This window comes from Miniopterus natalensis, chromosome 5 (genome assembly GCF_054644295.1).
Source record: "Miniopterus natalensis isolate mMinNat1 chromosome 5, mMinNat1.hap1, whole genome shotgun sequence".
In the NCBI taxonomy this organism is placed as follows: domain Eukaryota; kingdom Metazoa; phylum Chordata; class Mammalia; order Chiroptera; family Miniopteridae; genus Miniopterus; species Miniopterus natalensis.
The window spans coordinates 63,141,819-63,161,846 of NC_142085.1; the positions used below are offsets into that span (position 1 = coordinate 63,141,819).

The following is a 20,028-nucleotide window of genomic DNA, read 5'->3' on the forward strand; positions in this document are numbered from 1 at the left end:
AAAGGTACAATTCCTGGTCAGGGAACAGGCCCAGGTTGTGGCTGATCCCAGTGCAGGAGGGGCGGGGGGAGCCCTTGATCAATGACTCATCATTGATGTTTCTATCTCTCCCTTGCTCTCTCTGAAATTAATAAATGTATATTTAAAAATTTTTTAACTGATTTTATCTCTGAATTTAATTAGCCAAGTTCAGTGGTTTCATTCACAACTCTTAAGGAAAAAAAATAATGGTTTGTAAAACGCAGCCAATAACTTAAACCTTTATACCACTCTTATTTCGTAAATAGAAACAGTTCAACCACCTCATAAACGTGCTAAAAGCTCCCCCTTTTCCAACAATGGTAGTTAAGCAGCATAAATGAATCCCCAGTGAATGTCCATGAATCAAGCAAAAGCTCCTCAAAACTTGTGTGTGGTGCCACAGATTTTTATTTACTGACAGTTTAGGTCATAAATTTTTTTTTAAAAATCACACTTGGTATGCTTTTTCTCTACTCTCCTTTTCCCTTACATTTATTGCTCTTTGGTCTCCTGACTTTCATGTTCTCCTTTTACGTTCCTGTTATGCGCATCGAGCGGCAGAAACATGGGGTGTAACTGATCACATCCCCAGCACTCTTTTCTCATTCTAGGGCTTTCCACATCGGAAAGGGAAGAAGACCGAGGCGCAGCCCAAATACTGCCTATTCAGATTTTCCAAGCAAAGTGTGTGCGCAAATGGGTCTTCTCATCCTACATTTTGTCTCTATTTAACTTGCAGCGCTGTCGTGCCCAAACGCAGATATTGACTAAGAACTGGATTTCCAAAATGGCTTTGCTCCTTTTGAGCCGCCATCGATCTATAAAATTTAATTTATTTCCACTGCAACCAATCCTTCAAGCTACCGCAAATATTATTCAGTACATAGGCAGCTACAGCTAATCTGGTGCACACGGCCGAATCCTATTTGCTAAATTCAGCAGAGCCCGCACAGCCGCTGACCTGATGCAAAAGGAAAAAAACACATTAAAAAACACTAAGCGGACCCGAGGGGTGGGCGTCGCCCAGGATCGCGCCCTCCCCCCGAGGATGCCGCCGCGAGCACGCCTCCCGCCGCGGCCCCGCCTCCCGCCGCCGCGGCCCCGCCCCTTCCGACCCCCGCCCGCCGCGGCCACGCCCGACGTGGGGCGCGGGAGCCGCCGGGCCGGGGGCGGGGCCTGCGGGCCGCTCCTCCCCCGCCGGCGGCGGCTCCGCGCGGGCCTCCGAGCCTGCATTCCACTCACTTTGTTCTCCGCCTTTGTCCTAATCCACACCAGCAGGTGGAGCCGCAGTCTCAGCGGCCGAGTCCGTTCCGGGAGCCGGAGCCCCTCTTGCTCGGCGCCGAGGCCCTCGCTGGAGGAGGGTCAGGGCTCGGGTGCAGCCAATCGCGACCAACGCTGCTAGTTATCGGAGAATGGGCTGTAGTTTAGTGAAATAGGAAAGCTGCAAAACACTGTGGAGTGTTCCCGTGTAAATAAAAAGAGGAAAAAAAAGTTTCTCAAGTCGCCGCGGCACGACGTCGGGCCGGCGCCGGGCGGGGGTCTGCGCTCTCCCGGGAACGGCCGCGCGCTGGACCTGATTGTGCCGCAGCCAGCCCCGTCCCCATTGTTTGTTTTTTTCAAAATATGGCAAAGGTTCAGGTGAACAATGTAGTGGTGCTGGACAACCCTTCTCCTTTCTACAACCCATTCCAGTTCGAGATCACCTTCGAGTGCATCGAGGACCTGTCTGAAGGTGAGTCGCGCCCGCCCGCCCGCCGCGCCGGGCTGTCAGTTGCGGGCTGCGGACGTTGAAAGTTTCCCGGGCCGGGCCTCGCGAGGGCGGCCGGTGCTCGGCGGGCGGGCGGCGGGCTCGGCGCTCTGGAGGGAAACTTGAAGTTGATGGACGCCGGCCGCCGGGGCGCGGGAGGCGTTCAGCCGTCGCCCGGGCGCCGCCGCGGCGCAACTTGCGGGGAACTTGTTCGAGCGGAGGTAGCCATGTTGTCAGCTTTGTCTGGCGGGCGGGCGGCCCGCGAGACCCGCACCCGCCCCGGGGGCGCCGGCCGGGGGTCGAGGCGGGCCGGCCCCGCGCCGCCGCCGGCCTTCCCGGGCCCCGCAGCGCCGACGGGAAGGCCGGGGAAGGAGAGGCATGTGTGTGGTCGCGCTGGCGAGTTAGCAGCGGAGCCATCTTCCCGAGTAGAGAACTGGGCCACCGACCCCGGCGTCACGACGCCTCCTCTCCGCGGGTGACGAACGCGGCGCCCCGCCTGCCCACCTCCTGCCCTGAGCCGAGAGGCGAGTCCATCTTTAGAGCTTATGCCGGAGTTGCCGTCCTCCCGGCGGCCGAGCCCGGCCGCCCGGGGAGGAGCGCGAGCCGCCTCCGCGCCGGTTTCTGCTCCCTCGACCAACCAGCGCGGGAGGCGGGCGCGGGCTCGGCGGGGCCGCGAGGGCTGCGGCCCGCGCCCGGGATGCTGCGCGCGGGCTGCCGAGCGCCGCGGGCGCCGCCTCCCCGGGGGAATCCTGGCTCGGGGAGAAGGGCATGCTCAGCTGGAAAGTTACGCCGAGCCCCAGAGCAGAAATAAGCGCAGTACTTAAGTAATTACCAGGGCTTAATCCCTGGCTGCTGAGTAGTCTGAAAGAAGACTTAATTCAAGAACATGTTGAAATCTAATTAAAATAACTCCACATCCAAACACCCTGAACGTAAAACACAAAAGTGGGCTAGGAAGCCATAGTGGCAATGCATAAATTTTTCACTGTTTTTTCTAAGTACGTTTTAAGGTCAAAAAGATATGCTTAATATGTGCAGTAATAAATATTTAGAAAGCTGAAACTTGCTAAGGTTTTATCTTTGCGATTTTATTAAAATAATACAGTGCTTTATTTTCTGAGTTGAGGGGGAAGTTTAACTTCATCAGTGGTAATTTTACAAATTACATCTTTGAACTTACAAATCTACTTAACAAAGTGCATTTAATATTATGCTAATCAATGCATATAAAGCACTTTCCCTTTAAAAATTAGTTTTTAGTCTCTATAAAATGTATTTTATGTAGGTGTTAATTTTTTAGATTATAAAAATACACATTCATTGTAATAAACTTTCAAAAAGTCATAGACATAAAGTAACAGTTCTCTGTACTCAATGCCTTGCCCATCTCACTCCTGTAAGTAACCAGTTAACACTTTAGTCCGTGCTCTTCCACGTAGTGTAAGTACATTTATAAAGCATATATGCACATGTACAATATGTAGTGCACATTTTGAAAGATGCTTCATTTGTTAAACAAATTTCTAAATAGGCCATTGATAATAAAATTAAAGGGGAATTTTCTTAGTACTTTGAAACCATTTGATTACTTTCCCATTAGTAATACTGTAAGCATTTCAGCTCCCAGGCCCTTTTTAAAAAAACTCAAGTCTAATATTTTCCATCTTTTTCCAATTGCATATAAAAATGAGTGAATGTAAGAGAAACCATTGATCTCTTCCAATTTATACTATAGTGTTTTAGGCATTAAAAGTTCTTCAGATTACAGGTATTTCTCAAGTGATAACTTACATTTTAGGAGCCAATTCTGAACAAGGAAGACAGATGCTTCAGGATGTTACAGGGCCCTGACATTGGGTGGTTGAAGCCTGCCACTCATGGAAGCAGAACTATGTTCCATTTTTAACTGGAATCTAATCAGTTAAATTACATCAGAATTTTTACAACACTAATGTCAACAACACCCTTACTTCCACTTGTATACTTCACTTCCCAGGGTACCTAGACTGGGCATTTATTTAGTATTTTTTTTCAAAGAGTTTAAGCTGAGTCATACCAAAGCTGCAAAGGAATCTTTCAAAAAGGTGCCATGCTTGTGTACTCCACCTAGAGGCTGTGTGAATTAAGGAAACTATACTTTTATACTATTGCAATTCTTTATAAAAAATTTTTTCCCACTTTATAATTTTGTCACAAGTCACAACCCAGAGATTGACCACCATTTTTCATACTTGAACCTGTCAATAGACCCCCACATTTTTCACTTTCCTTTAAAAGCTTTGCTTCAGGAAAAGCCTTGAGGAGTATTTGCTTTCAGAATAATTTAGTTCTTTCTAATAGTGGCTACATGTCAGTTCAAATCTTACAATGTACCAGAATCGAGCATGGTGCTTCATACTTTCAAACTTAAGGCTTGTTCTAATTTTTAAAGACTACATACTTTCCACTAGACAACAGGTCTTGCCAAATAGTGTAATTAGTTTAAAATTCCCTTGGTGAATCCCTCACTCCCAACACAAATAGATACTTGCAGTCTGGGATTACCATGATTAAGTGAAACAGTTAACTTTTAAAACAAATGAATAAACTCCTTCAACTGATTAACCTGTGTAAAGCATCTGACCCTTTCCCTCCTTCCAATACAGGGGGCAGGGGAATAAGTACTGAGCATTTCAAAGTGAGTGGTTACAGCAAGCATCCCATAAACAAAAATGGTATAGGTGTTCCCTGAGTTACAGCCTAGGTTATCTCCCCTAGAAGGAAGAATTTATCTTCCTAGTTACATTTCTGGAAAGAGCCCAGGCTTTGGAGTTGCAGAGAGATAGCTTGGATTCTGATTCTTTGATATACTGTATGAATTTGGGTAGATTACTTAGCCTCTCAGAGCCTCAACTTTCTTGTTTGCATAATAGGTATAATTAAATCCATATGATAAAGCTGTCGAAGTTTAAACAACAGGTGTGAGATAGCAAGACCAATGCCCAGCACATAGTAGGTATTTTAAAAAAGGTTTGTTAGTCATGACTATGTTCCTGACAGACCACAAATGCTAACTTATACCAATTAGGAGGCCAAGAGCTCTATTTAGAGGTACAAATACATATGAAATGAACAAAATTTGAAAACCACATGACAATTCCTAGTCTTATATTCACTTGGCTAGTTTAATAGGTTCACACCCTTAAAACAATTCTGCCACTTGGCTTTTGGGTTACCTACCTCATTGGACACTAGTTTTGTAACCTACAGTATTGAGTCTTCCTCATCTCCATGACGTCTTTGGACAGTCCCATGGCTCACTCCCTAGGAATCCTACCTATTAACAACTTCCAAACTTTTACCAGATCTATTAATTATCTCCACTTAGATATCTAGTAGACATCTCAAACTGAACATGTCTAAAACTAACTCCTGATTGTTTCCCTCCCCTACCCCCTGCACATGCGCGCACACACACACACACACACACAAAGTGACTCTTGCTACCTCTACAAGATCTATCCAGAATGTGACTACTGCTCACCACCATGGCTACCTGTGATCCTAGCCACCATGATTTCTTGTGTCATGTGTTGAAATATCCTCCTGTTTCTTCCCTTGCCCTCTTACAGACTGTACTGAACACAGCAGCCAAAATGATCCTTCTGAAATGAAAGTTGGATTATGTCACTCCTCTACTCAAAGCCCTCCAATGGCTTCCCATGCCATTTGATGTAAAAGCCAAAGTCTTTTTGATGGTCTTCAAAACTTTGCATAATTTGGCCACGCCCCTCGCCCCCAATGTCATGGTGTGTATTTTCCTCTTTGCTCATCCTAGTCTTGCCTTAGCAGCCCTGCTTTTTCTTGCCAAGCATGCTTCTACCTCTGGGCCTTCAGATTTGCTGCTCCTTCTGACTAGATATTATTCATACTGATGTTTCCTCTCTTCATTAACAAATAGATGATCTGTTGAGATGTCAGATGCAGGATGCTGCATCTGGAAATGTGCTAGAAGCTGGAAATAAAATGGTCTAGCCTAGGGTAGAGCCATGCCATGAATGACATAATAGGTCCTCAGAAAATTACTGACTTCATAAGAGAAAGTATAAGCCTAAAGGAGCTTTTAGTTCAATAAATTGCAGTTTATAAATACCTTATGAATAAGTAGTACCTATACTATTTCTGGTATCTATTTAGGGAACAAAAATACCTACACAATTACACAAAAATGGCAACACATGGTGGCACTAACTAGATTCTCCACAAGTGACCCGGAAACACCCCCGCTCCTCTGGGAGGGCTCAGGTAGTCCGTGCAGTGAATCCGAGAGGCAGGCCACACACTGTTAACCACCTTGAGAGGCCAAGGAGGTCTCGGCTGATTTGTATTTGTCCAGTTTCTTCCTCTCCCTACTAAAGAGGCTCCTTCAAAGGAGCAGTCATTTTCTTCCTCTCTGGGTTCTCACAGAGCACACTGTAAAGGTACTCAATAAATCCCAACTACGTGTAATGGCGGAATTTCACAGAATGTCTTGAGTTGCACTTCAGCATGTCTTGTTCTTCCCTGTGGCTTTTCCCACCATATATACTCTTGTATCAAGTGGCAAGAGGATCCTTGGTTTCTCCTTCAGTTTAAAGAATGTACAATAGGAAGGGGTGCACTGGGGAAGAAACCAGACTCCGGTCCTTTTACAGTTGATAAGCTGAAGCCCCTTCTGAGCCACAAGGAAGCTGGCTAATGATTTTTCCACTTTGGAGCTCTTTCAAGATTTGGATCTGTGCAACATAGTATGGGGCAGTCCTTCCAAAGTGTGGTTAGTAAGTTAAAATATGTCACGAATAAAGGGGAGGTGGTGATGCCATAGCCAAATACATTTGGGAAATGCCGGATTAACGTTCCTGTTTTTACTGAAGGATGTCTCAGAACACTTCCTCTGCCAGTGTGCTTCATGAATCTTCAAGGCAAGGTTGAAGCATTTCCACGTTTTGGGCCATATTGTTTGTGAGGAGTTCTGCCGAGGTACTAGTGTTTCACAAAAGAGCATTTTGAGAAACTGGTACAAAATGTAAGCATTTCTTAAGGAGCCGTTCAGTGCCTTCTTGGATTTTCTGCTATGAAAAGCCAATTTCAGCAGCCAATAAATGGCTAAGTGGACATTAAAAGGGTTTTTTATGTCATCTCATAATGTAATTACTGAATATTAAATAACACTTTGGTTTTAACCGTAGACTTGGAATGGAAAATTATTTACGTGGGCTCCGCAGAAAGTGAGGAATATGACCAAGTGTTAGACTCTGTCTTAGTGGGCCCTGTTCCTGCTGGAAGACACATGTTTGTATTTCAGGTAAGATGATTCTTGGTAAGCATGTATGGCATTCATGTTTCTTGACAGACTGTATCACATGGTTCTTATCCCTCTCCTTGTGGGTTAAGTCACTCTACTTCTGCTGCATTCACTTTTTATCTGCTGCTGTCATGTTTTAGGAAGTCTCTGTGTTATACAGGCATGCCACCTCTTGACTTAATTGGTGTTGTCAGTCATATGCAGCTTCACTTTATGGTTTCAGCTGCTAGGAGTGATGATGATATAACAAAAGCAACAACTTGATTTCAGCATAATCAGTAATTAAACTAGGTTAACAGGTATGTTAGTAGAGATCTGTGTGATCTTGGGTCATTGGAATTGAAGTCCAGTTTCCTAAAGTATCTATTCTATGCATTTTATAAAGGATTACTATTACAAATCCACTACTGTGTTTACTGTATGTGAGGGGAAATTCTAATACAAATTATGTTCTCACATATTATTGACAACATCTGGGTCTGTGCCAAAACTTCAAACATTGTCTTCTGTGTTCAAAAGTTACTTCTTTTAACCCATGCTAAACTGTATAAAACTATTTAGACCCTTTCCAATTATCCATGCTTATTAGAGGGAGATATTTATAATAGTCCGAAGAGTAACTATCCACAGGTTTTTACAAGACTATTAATTTTATTGGAAGTATGTCTACAACAGAGTCCCATCAGTTAGGTAGAACCCACTGAAGAGACTTCATCTAGAGAAAAAATGGACTCCTCCTATCCCTGACTCCCTGTTTTCTCACTTCACAAATGAGACCAATTTCAACAAATACTATTGCTCAGATAATACCTTGAGATATGGGTCAAGACTCACTCAAACCTATGGTATCTTTAGAGCTGCTATCTTTCCCTCCCCTCTCCTAGATAGAAAATCAGAATCTTGGTCTCCTAGCCTGAGTACTTTTTATTAAAAAGCGACAGATAATTTACTGTGCCTAAACAAATGCTTTTAAAAACTCAAATACATTAAAGTGCTGTTAACCCGCGTTGTGCGAGTGCATAACCTTGGCAAAAGACATAGGTCCCAGAGAATGTGTAGGGGGAAGCACTGTAGGTACAGACCTGGTTCAAATCCCACCTCACTGCTTATTAGGCACATGCGACTTTGGACAGGCTCCCTAACCTCCCTTAGCCACCTATAAAATGTGGGGAATATCCCACCCCATAAGAATGTTATGAGGATTAAATGAGAAATAAAGCAGTTAAGTATAATCACTGACAGCGCCCTATTTCTATGTTTAGACTAAACTTTTATTCTTTTGGCTTCTTGAAATTGTTATAAAAAGAAGCAGTATTTGCTTTAAGCTTGGAGAACCTGTACTTCACCAATGATAACTCATGATGTAGTAAGAAACTTAGTTTAACGTGCAGCGAGTGATATATGTACCTGTTTATGCCACTATAAAAAGTTCTAAATAAATCCCTTGTTTTTGAAATAAACCCTTAAAAATATTTTCTTTGTATTTATGTTGTTAAGAACATTCCTAAGCTTTTGGCTCAGAATGTTGGAGAAAAAATATTCAAAAATATTTGCTCCTAGTGGTTTTCCACTGGTATTACCTTGGTAACAGTGCACGTTACCAAAAAGCAACGTAGGAAGCATGTGCAATTTAGATCCTATGTTCAGCTTTTGCATTTTACAAAATGTACCATTATCATATCAGCAGAAAGGGACTAAAATACAGTTTTCGTTTTGTGCTTTAAACACTCTGCTATAGTATTCTCCTGGTCGGCCCTGTTTTGCCTCTCAGAATAAACATGCCTTTCTCATGAGCGTCAAAAGCTAGCGGAAGATGTCCAAACATCTGCCTAGTACTGCTGGTTGGAGTCAAAGATCTCTTATAAATTCTCCATCCTGAATGATCTGAGAGGTTTACAGGTTTTTCTACTTGAATTTGCTCAAGCTGAGTCCTTTGGCAAACACATTTTAAAACACAAACATGCCTAGAACCAGTTTGCTGAGGGGATTGGAAGCACTATGGGGGAAAGTCCCCATAGCAATACTGAACTACCTCTTTCCCATCTCTACCCACTTCAGGTACATTGAAAAAAACTCTTTGGGTACCTGTAAGTAAACCTAACACCTCTGTGGAGAGATGCTCAGGATCTCTAAAATAAACATATGCCCAGCCAGTGTGACTCAGTGGTTGAGCATCACCCTATGGACCAGGAGGTCACAGTTCGATTCCTGGTCAGGACACATGCCTGGGTTTCAGGCTCCATCCCCGGTAGGGGGCGTGCAGCAGGCAGCCGATCAATGACTCTCTCTTATCATTGATATTTCTCTCTCCCTCTCCCTCCCTCTCTCTGAAATCAGTAAACATTTAAAAACAAAAATTAAAAATAAACAGCATAGTCTCAGGACAGTGCCCTTTGTCCCTATTCTGGTGTCTCTCCATAGAGATCATACCATTTCAGGGTAGGAACTGAGTTACGAATGAATTTCAAAATACGAAGTATATTGTGTGCTCAGAGCTGTGCCAGACATGAGATTATATATAAAAATGAACTGGATGGCACTTCTGCCCAAGATAAAGCTTAAAATAATAGGCAGGATTGAAGGGTAAACATATTTAGGTTGTTAGGCATCCGTTAGAGGATTTTTATTAGGTAACCTGAGTGCATAAAAAAGATTGCTATTAAATCTAACTTTTGAATGAGAAAGGGCTTCACTAAGAATAATACATTTGATGTAAACTTTAAATGATGAAAATTTCAGGCTATTAGGCAAGGACCTTTCAGGCAAAGGGAACAGTGTATGCAAGGCAGAGGCAGGAAAGATCACTGCATTATAAAGAACTATGTAATTCCCGAACAATACAAGAGGTGTGGAGTTAAAGGGAATGTGAATGGAGGTCTTGGTTGGAGGCAAATTATGAAGTGCCTTACAAGTGAAGTTAAAGAACTGAGATTTTTATCTTAGAAATGGAGGGGTAATCATTTGAAGTTTTAAAACCTGGTGAAGGAACAGGAATAGATCTAAGCTTAGGTAGCTAATACTGGCAACAGTGCAAATGACAGGCTAATTTAGGTCTGAAAATTATGGCTGGAAAAGGTTGCAGTCAATAAGACTTGATTTAATTGTTTATTATATTTTACGAAAGGTTTTATAATGAATATTGCAAAAACCCTCATAAATGACAACATGCTGCAGCCAGATTTATTTTACTCTGAAGTAGTGATGCTTTGCCCAGGGTACTTAGGTATACTGTGGAGAAATATGTGAATTATATTTTCTGGATATAAGTCAGTCTCAAAAATGAGCATTTGCCTTCCCCAGTATGATGCCCTCAACTGATGATGCCCAAGGTAACCAAAATTCTAGTCTTCCTTACAGTTAACAGCCTTTGTGACATGTTTCTTTTCTTTTAAAATTATTCTAGGCTGATGCACCGAATCCAGGACTCATTCCAGATGCAGATGCCGTAGGTGTAACAGTTGTGCTAATTACATGCACCTATCGAGGTCAAGAATTTATTAGAGTTGGCTATTATGTAAATAATGAATATACCGAGACAGAATTAAGGGAAAATCCACCAGTAAAACCAGACTTTTCTAAGGTAATGTTCTAACTAGTACTTTTACTATATAGTTTTTTAAGCAGTTGCCATTTCATAGGACACCATGAAAATGGCTGAGACAAAGAAAATTTGAGGTCCTTGTGCCAACTAAGCAAACTAATCATGGTTCCATTACCATGGATGACCTCAAACCCTCTCTCCAGATGAGTCATAAATAATTAATGTTGGGCAGGCACCTTGAGTCTCTGGTTTAGGAAATTGGAAGTGCCTTCTGTAAAAAATAGACCTTTGTTTATGGCTTTCTGTATGGCATTTCCCATATATCATGATTCTATTAATTTCAACTTTTAGGAGATTCAAATTCATCTTTGTTATACTGATTATTCAATAATACTTTTGTCTGTAACTCTTCCTCAGAACACTTGTTTTATCCATTATTCTTCAAAGTTTACACCGAAGGTATTAAATATTTTTGGTGATGGAGAACAGCTTCTGAGTGAGAAGCTGAAATCAGTGACTCAGTATTCTCAGAAATAATTAGTACTTTATGATTTCCATTGGGAACTGTTAACAGTTTAGTAACTGGTAATTTTTGAGATTAAACAACCCTGTCTGCCAGACCATGAAAGAAATGGGAATAGAAAGTAATAAGGTTAGGATGGTTTTTATCCTGTGTAGGACCTCCCATTGATCCAATTTATTAGTTCCCTGTGTGGCACTGCACCTAGTATAGGAAAAAGAGAAGAAACGAGAATACTGGGGGGTTTTGCGTGTTTGTTTTTATCCTCACCTGAGGGTATGTTCATTGATTTTAGAGAGAAGAAGGGAGAGAGGGAGGGAGGGAGGGAGGGAGGGAGGGAGGGAGGGAGGGAGGGAGGGAGAAACATCGATTGGCTGCCTCCCGTACTTGCCCCAACCAAGGACTGAACCTGCACCTTAGGCTTGTGCCCTGACCTGGAATCGAGCCCGTGACTTTTCGGTGTACAGGACAACGCTCACACCAATTGAGCCACACTGGAACAGGGCTAGAATCTGTTTTTAATAATGAGCCATAATAATTAAAAGGGAGGAACCCACTAATAACAAGAGGTTATATTTGGGGGAATTTCTCATTTTCCTTGAAAATATTACTGAAGAGACACCACATCTATCTAGAAAGCATATTAATTTGTTAAAGAAAGCATCCTCTGAAACATTCACCTTCAAAAAAGAAGAGATTCTCTCCCTTTTATAAAAAAGCAGTATCGAGGGCTTAGATAATTTATTGGATAGTAAAAGATCGGGGTGAATTCCCTCAGATTCTCTGTATCTTGTTTCCATCAGACTAAATAATTCCTTGGCTGCGGCCCTAGTCCTTGTGTATTAGTTACGTTTTAGGTGCTTTGACTTATACCTTTGTGTGTATGTGAACTTAGCCCTTTTGGAGTATTAATATTAAGCTCCTGTTTGTATATGGTGATCTAACTTTCTTAGTGTTTACCATTTATATATTTCCTTCTTCCTATAGCTTCAGAGGAACATTTTGGCATCTAATCCCAGAGTCACAAGATTCCACATTAATTGGGAAGATAACACAGAAAAACTGGAAGATGCAGAAAGCAGTAATCCAAATTTACAATCACTTCTTTCAACAGACGCATTACCTTCAGCATCAAAGGGATGGTCCACGTCAGAAAACTCACTAAACGTTATGTTAGAATCCCACATGGACTGCATGTGACCACCTGCCATCCCTTTAGTACAAATTAAGCTATAAAAACAAACAGAACTATTTCCCTGAAATTCCGTAAGTCATAGTCACTAAGACACAATGTGAAGAATTCGTTTAAAAAACATCCTGTAGAAAGTTTATAAGAAAACCAGTATTTGAGCAAATTGTGGAATATAAATACAACTATTTTTAAGTAATTTTTTTCTCTAATGTGTTATTTTATTTGTTCTGAAACTAATCTGATTAAAACATATATTATTTTTTTCTCTGTATGTAATTAAAGCACTTATAAAGAAATATGAATTATTAGACCAGGTTGTAAAGATGTCTTAACCTCTTGGACAATAATCTTTGGACCACTATTTTACTGGCCTTCAAAAGAACAAAGTTCACTTCAACTAAAATGTTTCTTCCTGTAATATAGTTTGGTTTAATTTAAAGGGTGAATTTCCATTATTTTTTGGCATGTCCTTAAAGAAGGGATTTGAAGTCAACTATATGCTACCAAGAACTTCAGGATCTGAATTTCCAGGCCATCTTAAAGCCTGCTATGGCTACTATTACAGTTTATGTAATGTTAGCATTCAGTTTGGTTTCTAAGATGATAAGTGTGGTTAATTCTTTATAAAGTCCTCTGGCTATGGTTTTTGTTATTTTAAGAGTTTAGGACATCAGAACACTGACTGAATCATATACATCATTATTACCCAGTGCAATCAACATGTCAAGAGCAGATACAAACTCCTTCAGTTTAAGAACAGGAGAGTATAATGACTTAGATCTGTTCATTAGATTTATAATAATCCTATAAACTCTTTAAAATTGTTGTCATAGATCATCTGTTGGTGGCATTTATATAAAATCTGGATTTGGGAAGGTGTATTTAGCTTTACCTTAGCAAATAAATTATTATTTTGGAAATGTATATATTTTCACACATATAGTACTCTTCTCCATATCCCTGACACTCATGAAGAGTAAGATGAGGCATATTTGTAGATGACATATTCTAGATAGCTTTTCCAGATAAGTTTTTTTAAAAGCAGTCTTAGAAAGGAATTCATTAACTAAATGGGCCTAAAGGTTCTTTTTCTTTGATGAGAGCTAGGTCCTTCCTCAAAAAGTTTTTTTATGGTCCATTAAGTTAAGTGTAGAATATCCTTATTGCTCTTGCTGCTAAGCAAGACATCAGCCATATGATGCGGAGTTACGCAGTGCCTTCATATCTAAAACTTTTATACTATACTACACTTTTTAAAGCTTTTATTTTGAGGAAGGGAAAAGAGCATGTCTGAATATGGAATCTAAGTTGTACATATTTCCTGTCATTCTAAAAGAGTTAATTTGTGAAGCAAAATTTTGCTAAATGTTAAACTCTGAAATTTAATATACCAGATTATTAAAATACTGTCCACTAACTAGTTCATAGACTTTAAAAATAAAATTCCTCCTCCTGTCAAAACTAAAGAAAAAACTAATTTTTTGTCTAATTGCAATTAAAAGAAAATGTTAAAGTATTAAAAATAAAAGTAGTATTTTCCAACAAAAAGCTCAGTGATTAATATAACAGGGACAAGATACGTGCTTGTTAGAATTAAAGCAGCTATAAGCCAAATCATCAATAAAGCATTTCGCTGCTGAGGTTTTTTGTTTTTAAAAAAAAATATTTTTTATTGATTTTTAGAGAGAGGAAGGGAGAGGGAGAGAGAGAAACCTAGACTGGCTACCTCCTGCACGCACCCTACCAGGGATTGAGTCTACAACCTGAACATGTGCCCTTACCAGGAACCAAACCCTCAACCTTGGTCGGTGCATGGGAAGATGCCCAACCAACTGAGCCACACCAGCCAGAGCACACTGCTGAGTTTTTATTCTGATAAATTATAATATTGGTTTGTATTAACAACTAAGGGTTAGGTTTTTACTGTAAATGGACAGCCAATTATCACAGAGGTTTGAGACTTTAAAACTGTTACCTCATTAAAAATTATTATGGTTCTGCAGGATAATTTAAGTATTAAAATAGATTTAGAATTCAAACATTAGGAACAAGAAACTAGTGTTTTTTTTTCGCATTTAGCCTCATTTACAGACACTATCTGAATTATGGTCAGAAGGTTTAGAACTGTTTTTCCCCCTTTTTGATCGTAGTAAATAGCTGTGTTCTGAGAAGATAAATATAAACAAATGACTTATGCCACAGAAGAGATTGAAGAGGAGGTCGGAGGGAATGAGGATATCATATCTGAGCTGAGAAAACACGCAGGAAGTCGAAGAAGCATGCATGCATTGGTTCATTTATGACCTTATGTAACCTTAGGCTTCCATGTGGTTTCTAATTTTACCAAGAAGTCTATGGCAGCAGTTTTCAAAACTTTTCTATAATCCATGGTAAAAACAATTTTTTTAAAATACATAAGTATGTATTTATATTAACAGTTTTCATGAAAATGCCCCCATATAGTGCACCTTACTATGTGCAGTATATTCTGAAATCATTGATTTCATTTTTTAAGTGCTGGTTCTGACTCACTGAATTGACTTTTATGACTCTATTGGGTTGTGATACACAGTTTGAAGAAAGGCTAATCTGGCTGTTTTGGTAGATGTAAATAGCAATAACTTTTCTATATATATATTTCTAAAATAATTTCTGTTCCCTCTCCCTGTCTTTTTTTCTCATATTTGGATTATGATCTTGGTATTTAAAAAAGGAGAAAGTGCTAATATAGTGAATCAGTAGTCATTCACTTTAAAATTTCCAAATATTCTGAAATTACCAGTAGCTCACAAGATAGCTTACACTCATTTCTTGGCCCTCCATACAATCAACTTAGGAAAAATTCCACTTCATTACTTGAGGGACACCTCTATTGTTTCTTGATTTTATACAGAACTCGAGAACATTGGGACATAAGAATTTAAAACTGCTCATGAAGTGTTCTTTATATTCTTGCCTACTTCCCTTCCAGTATCCTGAAGCTTGTCCACCCCTCTCAAGTCACAAATCCTCTCTTGTCAGTTCTTAATGTACTGATCAGTTATAGTTCAAAACCTGAGAGCTCCTTAGAATGGAGCTCTCATTTTGTAAGGCCATTAATGGGACATTTGCTGCTTTGTAAGTTTAAAATACAAGCTTCTCCTAAGAAATCTGAGTATAGGGCATGGATGGTAGGCTCCCCTGACAAGTAGTAAATAACATTTATAAAATGTGTGAAATCAGCCTATTATAGAAGAACAGGAGAAATACTTCCCCAATCAAAATAGTGTAAAAATACAAAATGGCATCAAAACATGTTTTTTAAAATAAGTTTTTCCTAAAGTCACTTTGTAATCTAATCTTGACGTCTATCTGCAAAGGCTTTTAAATGTACTTGTTGAAGAATCATTACAATGTGTGAATAAAGCTCCACATTGCAATGATGAAAATACGCTTTCCATACTCAAACATTTTCTACCTAAGAATTTTCCATAGGAGCTACTGCTGCCGTGAGATCTATGAGCATGAAAATGCTTTAAGCGCAATGTCATCTATCTACTTTACATAAAGAGATTTTCCCCCCCCTCCTACTTAATTTATTTCAATGTTCTGTTTGCTGGGGCTACAAAAAATGCCAGGTAATACATATTTTTTCCTGCGTACGTATGTATGAAGATCATCACTTGACAATGAGAAAGATGAATCATTCAAAACTAAGGTGCAAAAAGACATATGGAATAAGCTTTTGGAAAATAAGTGATGGAGCTTTTAAAATATCTTCTTAAGAGCTACAAAAGAAATGCTACATATTTCCTTCCATTTTCGGCAGTAACTCTCAGAAATTAGCTTGAAATTTATCCTATTGTAGGTTCTTTTTCCTAAGGAAAAAACTGTTGTGTTAGTTTCTATAGTGACATTAAATGAAATTGTCATGTTAAATACCTGCACTAGTAGATCCAATTCCTGTGGTGAGCACAGATCTCGGTGTAATCTTTGCTGCATATTTGAGGAATTGAGATTTCCCTGTGCCAGGATCCCCAACCAATAAAAGATGAGATTCACCTAGAAAAAAGTAAATAATGTAAAGTTTTAAATTTCTATGAAAAGATCCATGAACAAGTGTGATTAATCAAAAAGAAAATGGTCCACTTGGACTGTCAACACTATTTATAGTTTATATAATGCTTTTGCTGTATACTTAAAGTCATTTAAGGAAAGATTAACTAGAATATCTTAGGGAAGTTAACTGTCATAAATAATCTTTAAATGACTTCTGAATGTGACATTTAAAATCTAAACTCTTAATAAATTTTGTGCTATTTCTAGATGTTCAGGCCTATGTTTAACATTTTTTAAAAATTTGGCTTATAATTTGGTTTATAAAGTTTCTGATTTTATATTTTTATTTAAGCACTTTTTAAAAAGTGGAACTTTATAAGTGCTTTATAAGTATCACATCATTTATTATTTCATCTCAAGAAAATTTTAGTTTAATTAAAGAAATATCTATCTTAAAATACTCTTATTTTTCAAATATAATACAAATGAACATGAAAATCTTGTGGTGTGTATTATCTCACTGATCAAATTTCTTCAATAATATTTGAGTATTTTCTAAGTGTACTAATAGGAAACTCCTGTTTAGGCACATTTAGCATAGTACCTTGCAAACAGTAGGTGATCAAAACATACCATACACATAAAGCTTATGGCACTATTCCATACTGCACTACATGGTTTTAGAGTACCTACTAACTGCCTGATTGACTAATGTACTCATAGTCTTTTGGTTTAGTCTTTGGTTATTATGGCTCTCATGTGGCCTACAGGAGGACCATAATAAACCCACTCTATGCCAGAGTCAGGTCAGTTAAGTGTGTTAGCTGCAAAAGAGCTTTCCGCCATTTGGACATAATTACATACTTGAGTAACCTTTGCTTGAATGTGTGACCTACAGCAACACCGAACGGCAGATGGCACATTTGCAACCCACCAACAGAAGGGGAATCAGCTAAGAGATGGAAATACACTGACTTGGTGACATTAAAAAGTACTACTACTAATCTTTTCTTCTTGAAGAGAGAGTGCGGATCCAATGAAAAACACAGTAATATATATGTAAAGATTTTATTTTGTGGCACCCTGAGAGGTTGGAGCAAAACTATACTCACTGAGAAACTTAGTATTTCTTTTAGTCTTTGGAATTCTAGAAAGTAGCTCCTGATATACAGATGCTGGGCTAAGTATTAGATAGCCAGACAACTATTAGCTTTAAAAGACTACATTTGAAAAATACTGTCAGCTTTAAAAGGCTACATTTGGAAAATAAAGCTCAACAAGCAATTTTTATTCAGGAAAGGAAAATTCTAGCTTCTCTCCTTATATGTATTAATATTTCTCAAAAGTTTTAAACAGGTACTAACCTCTGACACGTGTTCCTGTAGCATCAGTCCTTTGAATCCCACCAGCCAGTACCATGGCCACAGCAAGCTTTACTAAATACATCCCAAAAACTTGAGGGCATAAGCTGGCCAATATTTCATTCCTTCCTAGGAAAGGCAGAAAGATCAGAAGTTACCAACAATTTTTAAGAAATCATAACCGAAAATTTCCTTCTACCCTATAATACACTCCACCATCTAAAATGATCAAAGGCCCTGGCCGGATGGCTCAGTTGGTCAGAGAGTCGGTCCAATACGCTAAGGTTGCAGGTTTGATCCTGGTCAGGGCACATACAAGAATCAACCAAGGAATGCATAAATAAAAGTGGAACAACATAAATAGATGTCTCCTCCCTTCCTCTGTCTCTCTAAAATCAATCAATACATAAGGAGTAATAAAGTAAAATGGTCAAGAGAACCATTTCCAAATGACTAAAAAGGGGTAACTCAGTTCTTATTAATGCCACGAGATGAAGAGTCTGCTTTATTCTTGGGTGCTACCTGCTTAAGTTTCTATAAATTTAACATACTTTAGAGGGCACAGAAAAGAATACTCTTCTCCATCAGGCTAACAGTATCCCTTAAGAATAATACTGGCTGCATTTTCTCGGCAGTAATTTCAGTAAAATTACTACATTGTGTAAATAAAAGGAAAGTGCTTGATCTCAGGACAATGAGTTAGAGCCAGTAACTTTTAAATACAGATACTTGGAGCTTCTCCAGAGGTGTTAGAGAAGTAAAATCAATCTATCCTCTGAGACAGTTCAGCATTTTCTCTGAGCAGTTTGGTAAATTGTTTTATTTAGAATAAGTTACTAGGGTGTCGGGATATTAAGATTATTATAAACTTCAACTCTGCAATCCAAGCTGGAGGTCTTGGATTCTTCTGATCATGTGCTTTAAATAAGAGTATCAGTTTTAGGTTCTGTTTTCAGAACTGTGAAAACACCAAATCTGAGAATCTGCCTATCCCATCCATGAATAAAGTAGGTATTTCATTCGGTTACTGGCCTAATCTGGTAACTAATTTGCATGTTTCAGGACTTTTATACTCATCTGAGTTTTTACTCATGTTTCAATGATAGCTGTTTTGAGGTGGAAAATAATCATACAAGTACTTCCCTAGCTAACTATTCCAGTTCCAGAAGCTTTCCTGCCAAACCATCAAGGGAAGGGAAAGGACCTTCCTCCACAATTTAGGGCCTGATACACAAAGGCTGCTTTTGTAAGGAATCGAAATTGACTCAGTGGCATAAGGTACAGTGATATGACCTAGGACGGCAGAAATGGTGAAGAAAGAAAATATTTTAGTCCTGGAAGGATGTTAATTAACCGCTAGAGGAAATCCATCCCTTTCCTGTGGTAGAAAAGCCCAGAGAAGAAAAGACGAAGCCTGGGGTCTAAGCAGATGAGAAGACCTGGCAGCAGGTAGGTAAATTCTGACCAGAATCTAGAGATTATATGTAGAAAGAAAGAAGCAATAGCCCCAAAAGTAAGGGCTATTGGGAGACATCCAAGCCAAAACTAAACCAAAGAGCTAGTTTTGTTGAATAAAGGTAGACTCAGTGACTCTCGAGTCAGGTGCCTGGATTCAAATCCCAGTGCTATTACTTACTAGCTGTCTGATCTTGGGCAAGTTTCTTAACCTCTCTGCCTCCATTTCCTTATCTGTAAAATGGAGATAATAATGGTATCACACAGAATTACTGAGGATCAAAGGAGTTAATAAGTGTACAGCACAAAGAACAAACAATACCTAGCACATATAGGAGCTACTTAACTGTTAACTCTTACATTGCCCATATTACTTGTGATTATTTCTGAACTTAAGATTTCCTGACCCTGTAGTCCACACAAAAGATATAATATGAAGGCAGGTCTGAGGAACCAGAGAAATGCAAAGGTATAGGGCGACTCCCCTAATTTGCCGTCTGAATTTGAAAAACTCGCTTCCTTAGATTGTGGCACTGGAGCTCCCATGGCTGTATCATGGAAGAAAATGTGTTAAGAGTAGATACTATTCCCATCCCTTCCTCCCTTCAAATTTTTGGCTCTAGACCATGTTAATAGTGTGGCTATGGCCTTCAGTGACCCCAATGAAGAGAACTTCTTCAATCTAAGATAACTGAGTCACTCCAGAGTGGGCTGATAGCCCAACGGATCCCAATTCCTATGTTTGGGTTTCTATCCAGCACCTAAGCACCAGGTCATGGGATCCCTGAGGTCACTGTAGATCAGAATCAAGTCTTTGGCTCCTCCTAGTC

At 39.6% G+C, this 20,028-nt stretch overlaps 2 protein-coding genes across 3 annotated transcripts in view; one reads left to right on the plus strand and one right to left on the minus strand.

The window, feature by feature from the left end:
* Positions 1-20,028, minus strand: part of MCM9 (minichromosome maintenance 9 homologous recombination repair factor) — a 61,251-nt gene that overhangs the window by 28,605 nt on the left and 12,618 nt on the right. For both annotated transcript variants that reach the window (XM_087817583.1, XM_016198713.2), the window contains exons 6-7: positions 17,747-17,872; positions 16,266-16,385 (exon numbers count right to left, since the gene is read on the minus strand). In XM_087817583.1, the coding sequence (XP_087673709.1) occupies positions 16,266-16,385; positions 17,747-17,872 (246 nt within the window). The remainder of the gene's footprint in view (positions 1-16,265; positions 16,386-17,746; positions 17,873-20,028) is intronic.
* On the plus strand, positions 1,411-12,540 carry ASF1A (anti-silencing function 1A histone chaperone). Its single transcript, XM_016198714.2, has 4 exons — positions 1,411-1,753; positions 6,976-7,091; positions 10,495-10,671; positions 12,140-12,540. Exons 1-4 carry the CDS (start codon positions 1,645-1,647, stop codon positions 12,350-12,352), a joined length of 615 nt encoding a protein of 204 aa, XP_016054200.1. The 5' UTR covers positions 1,411-1,644; the 3' UTR covers positions 12,353-12,540.

Excerpts from the sequence above, each read along its gene's own strand:
- ASF1A (XM_016198714.2), top strand. The coding sequence starts at position 1,645 with ATGGCAAAGGTTCAGGTGAACAATGTAGTGGTGCTGGACAACCCTTCT. Across the intron at positions 1,754-6,975 it reads CATCGAGGACCTGTCTGAAG|ACTTGGAATGGAAAATTATT; the intron begins GTGAGTCGCGCC and ends TTTTAACCGTAG. Across the intron at positions 10,672-12,139 it reads TAAAACCAGACTTTTCTAAG|CTTCAGAGGAACATTTTGGC; the intron begins GTAATGTTCTAA and ends TTCTTCCTATAG.